Below are 16,284 nucleotides of genomic sequence, written 5' to 3' on the forward strand. Positions count from 1 at the left end.
TTGAAACTGAATGCTTCTTTTTATGCAACACTTGCCGTTACGAGCCCTAATTGCAAGGCGACCATTCGGAAACCCTTACACGCGGCCGCTGCACAACTCTGTGGGTGCTAACCATGCCCTTTACTATCGTTGCTTACCCTTATCCGAATACAAGTTAAACGTCTGCAAGTAGTGAAAGGGTGAGAATCAAATTGCCTGAAGAAATGTCTGTCGACCCCTGCCAACGGGTAACTCCTCACCGATGAATTAAAGCATTTCCTCAAATTTCCATAGAAATATAAAGGTGATAAGTGATGGAAGTTAGCGAAGAAACGAACACACACATACACACAAAACAGCCGGCTCTCATTTGCTGGGCCAACATCACAAACAAGACAAACCATTTCCTCAGCTGAAATGCTCTACCACCGCACGCGCTTAACGATCTACGGGAGAGAGAAATGGATGGAGAAGCAAAGAATAACAACACATGCATATAAACAGGGGCATATAGACAAAAACAACTGGTAAGATACCCGCTCAACCTTTGGTCTAAAAAAATAGACCGCAGCACGTCACCTCGGGTGTGGGTGACTTTTCCTCAGACTTGTTTGGCCCCCTCGGACAGTTAGCCTCCGGGGGTGTATGAGCAGGTGGTACGTGGAAGACGTCGTTAAAACGTTCAGTCCACAACTTCGGGTCCGAGACAACTCTGCCCTCTGCAAACGAACTGTTTTTAGATAAAGGGGGGATGCTTGAGTTACTCGGCAGCTGCAAACTAGGGAGACTCGAGCGCCTTTGTATTATTCGCTCCCCTAACGTAGTTTTCTCCGTTGCAACCTGCATTTAATCTTACCTACGTCGGTATATGCGTTTTGCTGCTGCGACCGATATTTGTCGAAGCACACAAACACGTATGACAAGCAGTGGAGAAGTGACGGAAAAGGGGTCATGCATCTTGTCATCAAGGTTGATAAACATTTGACAGATTAGTGATGACAACAACAACCAACCTTACAGAAGAAAATAAAGATGTAAACACTCATGTCCTAACGCACGTCGATAAGAAAACATAATGCGCAACTTGGCGACTTGTATGACAAAAAATATACACGAACGGTAGCTGAAACCTTTCGTGGTGGGGCACCTCGACTCCGAAGAGGTATCTACTGATGGATTGGGAAGTTGTAAAAAAGTAAAAAAAAAATGTTACTGTCGTCTCCCTTTCGTCTGTCATTGGGAAGACGATAAACTTGTGATGACTCCTAAGGTTACGCTCTTGCGGAGTCGGGCGAAAACGAAGTCCGTATAACACTATTGGCAACATTTGTTGCTATTGACCTTGGTTGCAGGGGGACGCCTCAAGTTTTCATTCTCACGCCTGAGTTCGTTAATTTCCTTCTGAGCATTGGCATTGCGTTCCTCAGCTTCCCTCTCCAAATCAATATACCTTCGCCTCAACTCTTCAAGCTCCTTCTGGAGAGTTGCTATTTTCTCACGTAGCTCCTCATTTTCTGTATTGATAGCTGTGACAGTCAACCGCAACTCAGCATTTTCGTCACTGTGCTCCTGCTTCAAAGGGGTACATGCCTTTTGTTCCTCTCGCAGCGAGCTCACTTCGTGCTTTAAATTTTCTATTGTCTTGCGGCTGGCCGTAAGTTCCGCCAGAAGACTCTTCAATTCATTCTCAGTGGCTTGCTGTGACTCTTTCCACCGAGCTTCCGCTTCTCGCCGTTCTTTCACCGTCCTAGTAAGTGTATCAACTTGCCTCTGGAGTTCCTCCTCCTTCCTTTTGTCACGACTGTAAGGGTCGACTTTTTCCCTTTTTAGTGACTCAGCAAGGGAAATGGCGGCCTGCTCCTTCTTTGTGCTTTCGCTTAGACGCGAACGCAGTTGCAAAATCTCATCCTGAAGCCGACCGACCTCCGCGGCACATGCCGCCTTTGCTCCATCGACATCTTCAGCGGTGTCTGGGCTCTTCTTTTTTGTTTCACCCTTGGTTGCATCCACAGCCTTATTTTGCGACATATACTTCTTGATGTCATCCGTCTGCCGTTTGCACTTCACCTTCAGCCGTTCACACCATTCCTTCAGAGATGAAATTTCGTTTTCGGAAGACTCTTTTAGTGCCTTTAGCTCCTTGCGGGTTTCAATCGCTTCTTGTTTGTACTTCCTCGCCTCCCACCTCAGATGCTCGATTTCCTTTCCGTCGCCGAACGTTCCTTCCGACCTCACGGTTGCTTCGGACACCGGCTGGCGTTTCGATGCCGCAGGGGGCTGCCCTTGAGATCGGTTCTTAAGTTCTTTGTTCTCAGAGATAATGCGCTGTAGCTCCAGTTGCTGCTCGGCAGATTGCCTCTGAAGTTCTTCGAACTGATCGACCAACATGTTGTATTTAACAACAAAAGAACCCAGAGCCTCTCTGTCTTGTCCCGTGTTCCTCATTTCCGACCCGGAAGCGTTCATATCGCCTGATACGCCTTCGAAAATGCCTTCAAATTCAGGGAGCAACTCGCCTTGCGACGCGCCAGATATCCTTCTGACGTTGGACGAAAGCCTCGCATTCTCATCGTGCAGCCTCTGATGTCTGTCTTTCAAATCTTTGTTCTCTTCTTCAAGTGCTCTAATTTGTTCCGTTGCCATCTTTAGTTCATCCTTTACTTTCTGCATTGTCTGATTCCTTGTCTCCCTCTGCCTTAGTGTTCGAAGTTCCGCCTCCACTTCAGCTGTCTTTCTCTGCAACTCCTCTACACTTGCTTTGTACGTGTCTGCTCGTTTGGCAAACATCCGCTTCGCCTTAGCCTCATTGTCCGCTCGTTCCGACTCCACCCGAAACCTCATCTCCGCCTCTTGTTGAGCCTGTTTGAGGCTCTTCATTTCACCCCTCAGCGCGAGGGCATCCTCTTGCGCCCGCTGCAACTTTGCCACAATATCACTTAAACGCTCCAGCCTGGACCTCGTTGAGGTTGCGACATCAGTCACTGGAGCTGTTGTAGTGGTAGCGGAGTTATTGGCGCCGGGAGGCTCATCCCCTCGAACGTGGGTTGTGCTCCCTTTGGGAGTAAGCTTGTCTCCAGAAGTTAAATGCACGTCAGCTGCCGTCGCCAGTGCCTGGGGAAACTTCCCCACCGCTGCGGTTGACGGTTTAGTCAATGCCTTCGACCCTGCCTCCGTTCCCGCTCTTTGCGGGCCTAATGGCTTTGTCACCGATTTGATATCTGCTGAAGCCCTCATCCGGTCACCAACGGTATCCCCACTGTCCGTCCAAGTTCGATTGGCTATATCTGACGCCAGTGGTCTTTGCCCCCCGCGGTGTGAAAACTCGGTGCTGCTACGGTTGTTCAGGTTTTGGCTTGTTCTCTGTCTCTGACGGGCGGCAGCCTCTTCTACCCCACGCCGAATAGCTTCCTCCGCCTCCAGTCGTTCCCTCTCAATCTCCCTGGCCTCGCGCTGCAGCAGCTCAACTATCTGTTCATCTGTCATGTGCTTGACCACCTCGGAACGCTCTACAGAACGTAAGCGCAACCAATCATCATGTTCAGCTCTTTCCATCTTCGACCGGGCCGCGCGCTCACGTTCGATTTGCATACAACGGACGACCCGCTGCTTCCGAAATAATTCGTCAGAGGTTTGTGCCTCGTCACGAACGCTCGAACGCCCGCTTATACGGCCACTGTGGCGGGAGTTGTGGCTACTTGTACGCTCATTAAACCCCACACTCTGACGGCGGGAGCGGCTCGCGGCACCTGTGGAGCTCCGTGGGGAGGCGTTAAGATCGGCCATTGTTGACGGACTTACAACCACGGAGTAGTCAACCTCCATATTCCCTCGTAAAGTCAAAACCGGTCCCTCAATAATCTAGTTTAAATGTTCTAAATCCTTTACCACCGTTTTACGTCACTTTGGCCCTGTACAACAATTAACGTGACTACTGGAAGGAATCACCTCCTGTACCGCGGCCGTGACGATCTAGCGCTAGTTTGTGAAAGAGTAGGAAAGAAGGAAACGCGTGGATGTCTTTCCGGCAGAAAATATCTTACACTTCAACGCTCTGCAGCTGACCAACATCATTTATTCAGCTTTGCGCGGCTGGCCCTTAGGCAGCAATGGTGACACGCTTTAACAAGGCAGGAAACCCTCGGCAGGCTATCCCCGTTCCCATCATACGATAAGCGTCCCCCCCAAGTACTAAAAAAAAAAGGCAGGTATAAAGAAAATAATGGATCTGAAGCTACAAACGAGAGATGAATAAAGGGTCCACACTCCGAGGCAAGCGAAGGAACCTCCAATCTGCCAGTTTTTCCGGTGAGCGACGACAGTGAAAAAGAAGGAAAATAACGCGGCACATTTTGCACGGCAACCCTCGAGCCCCCAAGCATCTTTTTCTTCACTACACTGGTAAGGCTACTACAACCCGCTAGCATCGTTGAGTTATCCGTCCGCTCGTTAAGTTGCTCACACTCACAACCACATAAACAAATAAACCTTTAAATACAACACAAGTCCCCAACTACAGTAGTTGCAAAACCAAGCCTCACGGCTTCGTTGGATGCGCTGTACGAGCCAATGTGGATGGCGCTGCACAGGGCAAGGAAAACAAAACCGGTTGAAGGCCCCTACAACTTGCAGTTGAAGCGCCTCTAAGCTTTAAACTGCAGCAGAGGCAATATGGGCAAGTAAAGTGCTTCCTCCGACTATGCCATCTGCATGAACGCAAAACTTCACCTCTCCGTCACACGATGCCTTCACAACATGCTCCATTTTCATCGCCTCAAGTATAAGTATTGCCTGACCCTGCCGCACAAGCGTACCATCGGCAACGAGCAGCTTTGTGACCTTCCCAGGCATAGGGCTGAGCACGGACGCGGAGCCGTTGGCCTGAGCAGAAGTACTCCCAAAGTCTGTGGCCAGAGGTTGCAGGGCCAACGTGTAGAAACCCTGCGGCAGTGCTACAGCTACCTCGCTGTCGGTGACAAATGACGTGAAACCAAACCGTGTTTCTCCGTCCACCGTAACCCTAATGAAGGTAGAAGAATCCGGCATGTTGGTCGTGCTCTCAACATAGACTGTCACAGAACTGCTGTCAAAGTCGCAGGTGAAACACATCTTTGTGGAGACAGTGACACGAACGACAACAGGGTTTCCACCCACAGTAAAGCAGACACCCTGAGATATCTGGCGGTTCGGCCAAAACAACGTAGACGTGCCTCTTTGCGAGCAGAGATACGACACAGCCGCTAGTGCCAAAACATTATTTGGGATTTCCCTTGGTTGGAGCAAATTAACGCTGTTATCCTCAATAAACCTAGTTGTCACGCCCCCCTCGACGAAGCCGGGGTTCGAGAGGCAGCACTGAAGAAAGTCAATATTTGTCTCCACACCCACAATGTGATAAGAAGCCAGTGCCGTCCGCAGACCCTCGAGGGCGGCGGCGCGGATGTCACCCCACACAACCAATTTTGCGATCATAGGATCGTAGTGAACTAACACGTCGTCACCGGCACAGAAACCCGTGTCCAAGCGCACCTTTACAGTACCTCGGTTGCCTTGGGGAGGCTCTTTAAGGTAACGTAGGCGGCCACCCACGGGAAGGAACCCATTCCTCGGCGATTCGGCGTAAATACGAGCCTCGACGCTGGCTCCGCTCATAGAAATGTCCTCCTGACGGAATCCCAGAGGAAGGCCCATTGCCGTTTGCAACTGCAGCCGCACGAGATCCAATGGCCTCCCCCTCACCTGACACATCTGCTCCGTCACCGGGTGTTCCACCTGAAGGCGAGTATTCATCTCCATGAAGAAAAATTCGTCTTTCTCAGTGTCAAATATGAACTCCACCGTACCGGCTCCGACGTATCCGACAACCCTTGCTGCCGTCAAAGCTACGTCGCCGATTCGACGGCGCATGTCCACGCTGAGACCTGGCGCCGGGGCCTCTTCAATAACCTTCTGGTGGCGCCTTCGGACGCTGCAATCTCTCTCAAAGAAGAAAACACCGTTGTCAAAACTATCGAAAAAAATTTGGCATTCAATGTGGCGGGGGTGCATTACGTATCATTCCAAAATAACGCGATCATCCTTAAAGAAGTTAATGGCCTCACGCTTGGCGCTCTCAAGCATGAGGTGGAACTCAGTCTCTTCCATCACAATCTTCATCCCCTTTCCGCCACCGCCGGAAACAGCCTTGATCAGGACTGGAAAGCCAATAGTTTTGGCCTCATGTAACAGCCGATCGGAGTTTTGATCTTCTCCGTAGTAGCCAGGCACGATGGGCACACCAGCCGCTTCCACGATGCGCTTGCTCTCACTCTTGGAGCCCATTGACAACATGGCGGCCGGCGGTGGTCCTACAAACTTCAGCCCCGCTGCCAAAACCGCCGAAGCGAACTCAGCGTTTTCGGAAAGAAATCCGTAACCCGGGTGCACGGCGTCAGCTTGCAGTTTTTTCGCTGCGCATATGATGCGGTCGCCTCGCAGATAGGACGTGGACGCTGGGGGTGGGCCCAAGACGAATGCCTCATCGGCCTCCAACACGTGCTTCGCGTTGGGTTCACCCTCACAACAAACGGCTACCGTACGGATGTTCATTTCGCGACAGGTACGGAATACTCTGCACGCAATCTCTCCACGGTTGGCGACCAGGACTTTCTTAAAGTCTCCATGGTGGAACACGTTGTATCGGAGCATCCCCAGAAGAGTGATAACGACCAGAACAAGTGAATGCAATGTGGGGGATAGAAAAAAGTACAGAACAGCGCACGAAGAGAACCCCCCTTGAGCCCAACTATCCCGATGATGCTTCAAGCGGAGTGGTTCACACCACTCGTCTTGTTTCAGAAGTTGGCTGTTTCCTTCCTCGACCACATTCATTTCACTCCTTACTTTGGCAATTGAGAGAACGTGCTCTCTGCATGCGCATGGTCTTCCCCATCGATAATTGGAAGAACAACCAAAAACCGCGGTAACGTTCCTCGCCTCTCGCGAGTATGGCCGCCCGCTTCGCTAGCGCGTCCTGTTCCACCTCTCTCAAGAGGCGAGGAACGTTACCGCGGTGGTACTTCTTCCCGTAAAAGGCCCGGCAGAGCGCCGACGCCTCCTCCACACCACATGGCGCCCGATCACCCCGCCACTCAAATGGATCAACAGGGAGCAGGCCATCGCCCAACACGCTCACTTTTACATAGCGGGCAGAGTCTTTTATTGCTGGTGTGGTGGCTGGAACGATCAAGACGCGGGAGGACTTGCTGGTACTGCTCCCTAGCACCTCTTGGATAGCTGGATGTAGTGCTATAGAGTGGAGATCTTGAATTTCCCTCCGGGCTTTTCTAATGAGCCTCCATGTAATGACATTATCAGCATGCCACATGTGAATTACCAACCCTGATCCCACAACGATTACTACATCAGCAGCTCCAAAGATTCTTTCCGTGGTCTGCCTTCCCCCCGGGGAGACGCCTGTCTCTTCGTCAAATAACACCGCCAGCCGGTCGGGATCGTCCGCAATCACGAGCGAGGCAAGTGAGGTTCCTTTAGCGGTCGTGATGATGGCCTCAGCCTCTGTTTCAAGGCCATACATCTTCTGCAAGCTCCAAGCCCCACTTCCATCACCTGTCTCAAATGCATCAAAAGCTTCCTTCTCCCAACTGATGTCACCACCGAACCGTATGTACTCGGTGCGCAGTGTGCGCTGCAGTGCACCCTCCGCGCAATGGTACACCGACTCACCATCTGCACAACCAGGAAAAATACTGCCTTCCCTAATCGTCTCCAAGTCTGGCCTAACAAAACGCCAACCTTTAGCCTTTTGAAGAATCCTCTCGACCTTGGCATTAGTGCAGCCGAGGTCCCTTAGGAGTTTCAGTGTTTGGCTTGTAATCACGCAACGTCTCCTGTTGCTGAGCTCATGGCTGGGATCACGCCGCTTTTCGACTAACTGGACATTAGACTCCCTCCACCGCATGCCTATCCCCATCGCATACGCGCCTACACCGCTGCCAACGAGCAGGACCTTACCCCACGGTTTCACAGCATACATCACTACCCGTAACGACAAAAAGAACGAAAGGGACAACACATAAGCACGCGCACATATATGCACATACATGAACATTAACAAACGGAATTAGGCAACAGGAGGTATTTGCGCCACCTCTTTTCGGAAAAGGATACACGACAACAACACAATTATCCTGCCGTCCCCAAGTCTCCCATTTCCACAAGGCAAAACGAATGCTCAGAAAGAAATTGGAAGCAAAGGAAACATCTCCCGGCTAGCTACCACCGCACAGCCTGCATCATCTGCCATAGCAATTTCCACAGCTCCTCTATCAAGATCTGATCTCTTGCACGACAATCAAAACATACTGCTTGTCTACGTCTGGTGCTATCAGTATTTCGGTCAACCCGAGACCCATACGAAGGAAGGTTAGGTCATCCTTCCAGTCAATAGTACGGATGGTGGAGGCTGCCAACGCTGTGAAGCCATTTATTTTATCTGCATACTTTTTGACTTTCCGTTCATCTGATGAAAAACCTGAATACCTCATAACTCGCCCATCTGCAGGGTTCAGCACAAGATATCCAACAACACCCTCATGCTTGGCGATGCGGAGCAGTACTTCCTCCACAGATTTGATTCGCCGCTCACGCTCGTTGGTAGTTGATGCGTTAAATTCCATTCGCTTCACAGCACCACTACTTTCCAACTAAAGCAACAACAACAACAATTACTTTTTTTTAAAAAAAGAAAGCGCTTGTGCAGAAGATAGAAGTTAGTAGCACACGGGTAAGCACACAGACCACAATTGCAAGGCCCTAGTGGGGCAAATTTTTCTGATGACGTTAGTTCACTAATAGTATATGCTCTAAAATACATGAACCACCGTGTCACGAAATGGAGCGCAACCCTCTAGTTTCCAACTTGCTACATAATACTTCCTTCTGCCACTTGTCCGAATAACACCGACTTCTACCTCACTTGCCCCCCCTCGCCAGTGTCAGCAGGACACCGCCATCATCTGGCGGTCCTCCTCGTAACAACAGCAAATGAGGGAAATGTGGCCTCACGCAAGCGATCTACCTCGTTTTTAAGGCGAACAAGTTCCTCTTGCTGGCAGCGAGCCAACTCCTCAAGTTCACTATTCTCGTATAGTTCCCTCATCCTCTCACGGAGACGATCTTTATCATTGTTGTGTTCCCCAAGCATACCCCATACAGCTTTCTTATCCTCAACGCTGTTTGTCAGAGCTTGGACTTGGTTGTTCAGGTACTGGTTCTCCGCGCGTCTGTCGTTAATTTGCATTTTTAGCTTTGATATGACCCGGTTCCGCTCCTCAACCTTCTTTGACATGACACTTCGAACAGCCTCGATTCGTGCATCCATCTTGTTTATTTCCCTTTCGAGAGACGTTACAGCGCCGGTATGGATGGTCTCCTGCATCTGCCGAGTCACTCTTAATGTGTGTAACTGCCGTAATTCCATTTCTAGCGTTCCAATGCAGTATAACAGACGTTCTGTTTCCCAAGAGCATGTTTTCATAGACTGCCGAAGTTGTGATGAACGACTCATAAGGGACCGTATTTCGTCAAAGCTAGCGAAGATAAGGTCGTTGTAATCTGTAATGTTCTTCACCCATCGAATTGAGAAGTCGGTGAAATCATCGCTCACCATAGCGTTCTCATCCTGCACCTGTCCTTGCTGCAGCGTGTATAAGTTTTGTATGTCGAGTACCTTTTCTATGACTTCTTTTCTACATGCCTCCTCGGCCTTTTCCTTGTCGTCAAGTGCAAACTGTGCTTTCTTTTTTTCCGTCTCAACCTCTACCACTTCATCATTGAGTGCGTCTGCTTCGCCTCTGAGGTGAATTATTTTATCCCTTGCCTCCACGACTGCCCTACAGCACTGGCAGTACTGTTCCCATAGTGGAATAGGAACCACACCCGAGCGAGTGGGTTCCGGGACCTTAGCTAGGCCATCCTCGTACTTGGAACGCCAAGTCGTGAAGCGCCTGTTCAGTCTCTCTCCCCAATCCGGATCTGTGAATGGGGGCAAACAGCGCATGTCCGTAATCATGTTCTTTTCTTCTTCAATGCAGTCCTGCACCCTCGCCTCCGAGGCCAAATACAATTTCAGGCGGTACTCGTAAAGACTATCCAATTGCCTCAACCGGCACAGAAGGTCCTCCTCCTCTCGCTTGACACCCAGAAACTTATTGCGGATCGTTTTCTTGAGCAGAAACAGACACAGCGCATTCACCTGGTGTAGCTCCAGCTCGTCCACGAGTTGAGCGACTAGCATACGGTCAGTTCTTAGCACGTCAATCTCATCATCTATTGCTTTCGCAGAAGTCATGTTAGCTTTTACCAATGCTGCAACTTCCCCTCGCAGTAACTCTTTCTTCTCATTGATCAACACAGTTTGTTCTGCAACCTCTTTTTCATACTCCTCAAATATTCTCTGTTGCTCATCACTCCGCTCTTCAGGCGGTACATATTGCTCGAGTGAGTTGTCAGCGAATGGGGGAATCGGCACGTTGACTCGAAGAACCTCGGTGACTTTCTCGAGGCCATCCATCCAGGTCTTTAAAGCAGCTTCATCGGAAGGGGAAACTACAAGCTCCCCATCGTCACTTTTGACGGCTAATTTGAGGAGTTCAGGGTCAATCTCAGAGTCAAAAACCTCAAAGACAGTTTGGGGGTCTTCCTCTATATCAAAAACAGGAGTGAATAAAACATTCGGTGGACATGTGTGCTCTCCCAGCTGCTGCATGATGCGAACGCAACGTCCGTTCCTTTCCGCAATGAGATTCAGCTCTCGGCTCTTGCGCTCCCGCAAGGTGTCAAACCGGATGTTGAATGACTTTTTTTCGTGAAGAATTTTACATTCTAGCAAAATCAACTGTATGGTCGCGCGAGGGCCGGTGTAGACGTCCAAAGTGTCATAAAGCAATTCGTCTACATCACTGGGGGGCCCGCAAGCCTGCTGCTCCGTGCATAAGTTCCCCTCCTTAGCCCTTTTAACTAGTGATGACAACGTAAAGCACTCCTCAGTCTTTATCTGTATAGCCCTCATCAGTTTGATTTTTTTCTGTATTTTTGCTCGTTGGGCACAAGGTTTTCGCAGATGGAAGTTGTGAACTTCCGTTTCGGGATCTGTCATGCTCACGATTTTCGAGCGTTGCACCTCCATGACGTCCCAACATTCAGTTTTGATCGTGTGTTGCACGAACTCATTGTGAACCAGGCTGTAGTAGTCATCCTCCCTTGCCTTGTGGATCTCCATCTCACATTCCTCGTTAAACGCTTGTCGTTGTTCAGGCAAAAGGAAGTCTTCTGCGCGCACAGTGGGGGTCCTTTCCTGGAGCAGCTTCTCTACTTCCATCCTCAGGTCGGCCAGAGCCGATATTATACGGCAGCGCGACCGTTCTGCTGAAAGTGTTTCAGCATCACTTGGAGAACTTGCACGACTCGGTGATGTTGAGATAGCTCTTTGGTGCCAGAAGGGTTCACTCCATGAATAGTGGATAGGTGATTTCCCAACGGGAACTAAATGAACAACACTATCGTTTCCTCCACAGACAAACCCTCCGGCAGCATTCCACACCGAGAGGCACGTAATACCGCCCCTACCAAATGGTCGTAACAAAAATTCCTTAAGTGGGTGTTTCTTTTCTTTCGTCGGTGGCACAGGAGGTAACTTCATCAAGTAGTGTGAGATATCCCTTACAACTACTCTGCCATCTCCTCCTGCGGAAATGATGCTATCCCCTCCAAGACGCTGCAGCACATTGCCACCGCATTCATGATCACGCATAAGGAAGTAAGGCCTCAGGGGCTTACTCTCCTTTACTCGCTGCCGCTCCAGGGCGTACATCTTGGTGTCTTTGTCCACCGAGTGGACGAAGATGTTGATCACATCGCCGTCACCGTAGAGAGGCAGAAAGTCGTTAACCGGGAAGTCCAAACGCCAAGTCATATCAACAGTCACACCAGCTGACGCGGAATCACACTTCCCAGTGAAGCATAAGTTGTGCACCTCGCCATTGTTACATGCTGCCAGCACCGATCGCCCACCATTCACTGCCCATCGCAAGTTAGTCACGGCACAAGCGAATATATCCGAGGAGGCTGCGGTCTCAAGAAGTCCATCCGCCACCTCAATGAAATGGACTACATTTTTGTCACATACAGCTAAGACTGAAACTCCGTCAGATGTGCAAGCGGTCAAGGGACAGTCACTTACCTTCATCTGGGAAACAACACTAACGGTATTTTCCACTGTGAAGGAACGGACGAACCCGCTGTCATATACAACTACCGCTACGGAGCCCACGACGCACGCATCTACAACTTTCTCGGGAAATCTGACAGGGGTGTGCCCTGCTGTATTCGTGTCCTGATCATAAGTAACGAGACTCCCATCTAAACACACTATCACGACGAGACCTCCCAACACCAGAAGCTTCACAGTGTCGGAGGCGCTCCGGCGTCGAACAAAAACAGACTGCGCGGTGTCCACAGAAATCTTTGTTACATCGGTACTGGTTGCAACCAAAACATCATTTACGTCTGGTAACGTCAGTAAACGAACTACCGAACGACCTAATCTCACAAGCAGCCGTTGTGCCTTCTGATCAATATTGTAAGTAAACACATCACCACACTCCGTTCCAATGAATAAAAGAGTCCCGTTTTGCAGTAGGGCAGTAACATTGTGAGGTGTTTCGCAGTTTATATAATTCTTCATATCTGTTCTCAGCTCGTCCAACAGAACTACCTGACCCCTACCAGCACCGCAGTACAGACCCTCAGTGCCCCATACGCAAGAGTGAAAATAGTGTCCCTTCGAACTCAATGTGAGAATACTTGGTACAAATGTGGCCGAATCCATGTTGCACGCAATTCGAACACCGTGTGGTTCCAAAACGGCTATACAGTCATGCCGATGCAACGGAAACGTTAAGTGCTTGCAGAAGACACCGCCTAGCTCGGTCGAGGCACATTTCACCAATCTGTTGCCGCGAGCGGCTGAATAAAAAGTAACACAAGTTGTTGGTATACATGTTAGAAGGGCTAACATTTCTCCATCACTCGAGAATAACATGTGCTGCACATCCACGGTCGCAACATTATCAATACACTGCAGGTGGTGACGTTCTGGAAATCGGAAAACGTGCAGCGACACATCCAGCTTCACCTCAGTTACGCACAGCAAACCTGCAGAGGGTGAAAACGCCAGCGCACCGATCGCGTAGCGACCTTCACAAGGGATCCACTGGGACGACTCTTCCTTGCGTCGGATAACGATGCCACCCCCCGCTCCTAGGAGAAAGTCGTCACCCGCAGCGACGAGAGCAGAGGGAGAGTTGAACCCTAGAATGCGCGCGTTGGTTGCCATCTAATATAAAAATACACTGCGTAATAATACCCTATAATGTTTGGCACGGAGCGCGCGGATGGAGCAACAACGAAAGTTTATGAACCGAACAGGGAGTGACGCCACCAAAAACACTTTTCTTTTGGGCTCGTATATAGCACAAGCTGCCGCAAAAGCAACACAGAGCGTTAATACCGGACACACATGCGCACAAACAAACAAGCAAAAAAAAAGCAAACGAACAACTATAGATTACCCCCGCACTCCCATGTCTCTTCTAATAATTGAAAGAATAAAAATATGTATTCACAGCAATAAAAAAAATAATTAAAACAATCGTTAAGCAAGCGAAAGCACGTTTAGGCGACACCTATACCACGTTGAATCGCGTGAACCCACATTTCCATGTCCCCATGTGATACAGCCTGAAACCACATGCCCTCTCCGCCGACCGTATTGAGGGCAAACACAAAATCTCTCTTTGCAGTACTGTGAGACACCGGGCAAGCACCCTGCACTTGTTCAAGGTTTAGGCCTTTTGGATTACTTCCTTCTTCATCATCTGTTAAAATGAGCTGTCCGCGAACAATCTGCAAAAACCTCGGTTTCCACGACTTCCCGTTTCCACCACCCAGTTTGTTTACATGTCCTCGGTGTAACGTCGTAGTTAATTTGTGATACCAGGAAACGATGTGCATCAGGGTTCACTTCCGAGGATAAGATTTCGCTGACCTGTGATACGAGGACCTCCTTCACCGAGTCCGAAATTCGTTCGTTTTTCTTCAGTGCTTGCACAAATAGTTTAAGGCCCTTATTGATGTAAGGTATCTGGAAAATTTCCCTTACACTTGGTCTGTCATTAGGGTCCGCTACAAGGATACCATCAACAACATGCTTAAATCCGGACAAGAAGCTATCCGGCAAGGGAGCATATGTGCCAGCAAGAACCTTCGACATCAAACCTTTCAAATTACTTGCTGAAAACGGTTTCTTCATGCCAATAATTTCGTACAATAAAACAACCGACGATCACACATCAGCATCCTCATTGTAACTTTGATTATTCCACAGTTCTGGTGCCAGGTAGTACGGTGTGCCACAGAACGTACTTGCAACGACGCGTGATACGGTGTCTTCATATTGATGACTGAATCCAAAGTCTCCCAGTTTAACTAGTCCTGTAGATGTGAGCAGCACATTGGCAGATTTGATATCGCGGTGCAGCATCTTATGGCTGTGGATGTAGTCAAAGGCGATGCACAGTTCTAAGAAGAGAAACAAGGACTCGTGTTCTTGAAAATAGTGCGCGTCTCCCGTGCCCCGAAGCTTTATTTGCTCATGAGGGTTGCCTGAGTCAGCGAATTCCATGACAATAAGCAACCAATCATTTTTCTCGTGGTCGTCGATGTAACGAATAATGTTTGGATGATTACAGTTGGTCAGACATTTGATTTCGCTCTGTGAGCACCGCTTATCCCGCTGAGACATCTTGCTTGAATCCATGACTTTTGCTACACAAAGAGACCCATCCTCCACGCTCTCCGCTACATATCCTTCACCATAGGAACCCAATCCTACGATCCCTTTGTTCAGGTATTTACACCAACCACCGCTGCCATCGGTGCAAAGGATCGTCGAGAACGGTTCGGCCATCGAAACTCTACGTAATGGTGGTCGCTGACGGTGGACTGAGCGCCCAAGGGTTGGTGACCACAGGGAAATTGCAAGCAGCAACCACAATCCACTTTGGAAGAACGCGCCGAACAACACACAAACCCCCAAAACGACTGCTGTGTCCACAGGAAAAATTCACCCACAACGAGCACTTAGGATGTTTTGTACTACGAAGGTTGCGGATCTGGGACGCGCAACACAAACAAATCAATACCATACATCTGGCTGAACCTCTAAAGTTTGTCAGGCGTCCGTAACGGATTTAGTTACACACAATTGGGGCTTCAGCCAACCATTTCGGTCACCTGTCAAAAACTGGAGCGAGAAAGTTAACAAGGGCAACCACATGCTACTCAATTGATAGCTACCACTTGTGAGTGGGGGAAGTCTTCTCAGTGGAACCGACGAAGGCTTAACACCAAATAACATGCGAGAGACATTGAAAGGATTCACACTACACGGCAAAATAAAGCGTGAGTGGGTTGGTCGGAGTTGCACCCGCGTTCAGGTAGTAGTGGGTCGTTTTTCGTTATTTAACCTTGCCATATATTCTTAGCAAATGACTCGGCACCACCTCATAAATAAATGCGTAAATAGCAACCACCACCTTTCAGGAAATTTTGGAGAAGGGCAAACAAGTAGGTGTAGAACTTCGACATATTGAAGCTCGATAACCCCCCTGAGATTCACCTCAGTACCTACCTTACCCTCTTTTAACAATTTATGTCAAAAGGTCGTAGCAGAGATATTCAATAAACGTAGATAATGGCATTTCTCTGTACAAATACACAACCAACAAGCTGTCATTAAAGATCCTTCACACCATAAAAGTTAATCATTTTTAGTTGTCTAATTGATAAAAAAATATACATTGTAAATCTCAATAAGCATAAAACCACCTACAGGTGCCAGCGCTCTGTGTGGTGTACGTACTTGGGGGAAATGCCACTCGTAGCTGCATATGTACACTTATGCATCAAACAAGCACGTTGCAATTCACCAAACGCCAGGCCCAGCCAACCCCTTGAGTCAGAACACATGGTGGCAAAAGCAAAAACTCAATCCCTTAAAGATACATAACAGTATACATTACTGCTCAAAGTACTTAAATTATTGCCGCGAACGAAATTCAGCCAGTTCGAGAAGGGAAGGAAAAGAAACGTGCGCACACGCAACGGTACTATAAGTACTTCCTCATGACGGACCGTGGACCGCAACACGACAATAGATAATCTTATCGATGCATGGTATTGAAGGAC

At 49.1% G+C, this 16,284-nt stretch overlaps 5 protein-coding genes across 5 annotated transcripts; all 5 read right to left on the reverse strand.

The window, feature by feature from the left end:
* Nucleotides 1–1,293: 1,293 nt before the first annotated feature.
* On the reverse strand, nt 1,294–3,801 carry TbgDal_IV5500 (hypothetical protein, conserved; the record flags this gene model as incomplete). The annotated part of the gene is made up of 1 exon (XM_011774841.1): nt 1,294–3,801. The coding sequence occupies one exon, from the start codon at nt 3,799–3,801 to the stop codon at nt 1,294–1,296; it is 2,508 nt and encodes an 835-aa protein (XP_011773143.1).
* Nucleotides 3,802–6,847: 3,046 nt separating this feature from the next.
* TbgDal_IV5520 (hypothetical protein, conserved) lies at nt 6,848–8,086 on the reverse strand (the record flags this gene model as incomplete). Its single annotated transcript, XM_011774842.1, has 1 exon — nt 6,848–8,086. One exon carries the CDS (start codon nt 8,084–8,086, stop codon nt 6,848–6,850), a length of 1,239 nt encoding a protein of 412 aa, XP_011773144.1.
* Nucleotides 8,087–8,303: 217 nt separating this feature from the next.
* On the reverse strand, nt 8,304–8,654 carry TbgDal_IV5530 (dynein light chain 2B, cytoplasmic, putative; the record flags this gene model as incomplete). Its single annotated transcript, XM_011774843.1, has 1 exon — nt 8,304–8,654. The coding sequence occupies one exon, from the start codon at nt 8,652–8,654 to the stop codon at nt 8,304–8,306; it is 351 nt and encodes a 116-aa protein (XP_011773145.1).
* A 335-nt stretch (nt 8,655–8,989) lies between these two features.
* TbgDal_IV5540 (hypothetical protein, conserved) lies at nt 8,990–13,372 on the reverse strand (the record flags this gene model as incomplete). Its single annotated transcript, XM_011774844.1, has 1 exon — nt 8,990–13,372. One exon carries the CDS (start codon nt 13,370–13,372, stop codon nt 8,990–8,992), a length of 4,383 nt encoding a protein of 1,460 aa, XP_011773146.1.
* A 1,008-nt stretch (nt 13,373–14,380) lies between these two features.
* On the reverse strand, nt 14,381–15,004 carry TbgDal_IV5550 (nek1/NIMA-related kinase A; the record flags this gene model as incomplete). Its single annotated transcript, XM_011774845.1, has 1 exon — nt 14,381–15,004. One exon carries the CDS (start codon nt 15,002–15,004, stop codon nt 14,381–14,383), a length of 624 nt encoding a protein of 207 aa, XP_011773147.1.
* Nucleotides 15,005–16,284: the final 1,280 nt, after the last annotated feature.

This window comes from Trypanosoma brucei, chromosome 4 (genome assembly GCF_000210295.1).
Source record: "Trypanosoma brucei gambiense DAL972 chromosome 4, complete sequence".
In the NCBI taxonomy this organism is placed as follows: Eukaryota; Euglenozoa; class Kinetoplastea; order Trypanosomatida; family Trypanosomatidae; genus Trypanosoma; species Trypanosoma brucei.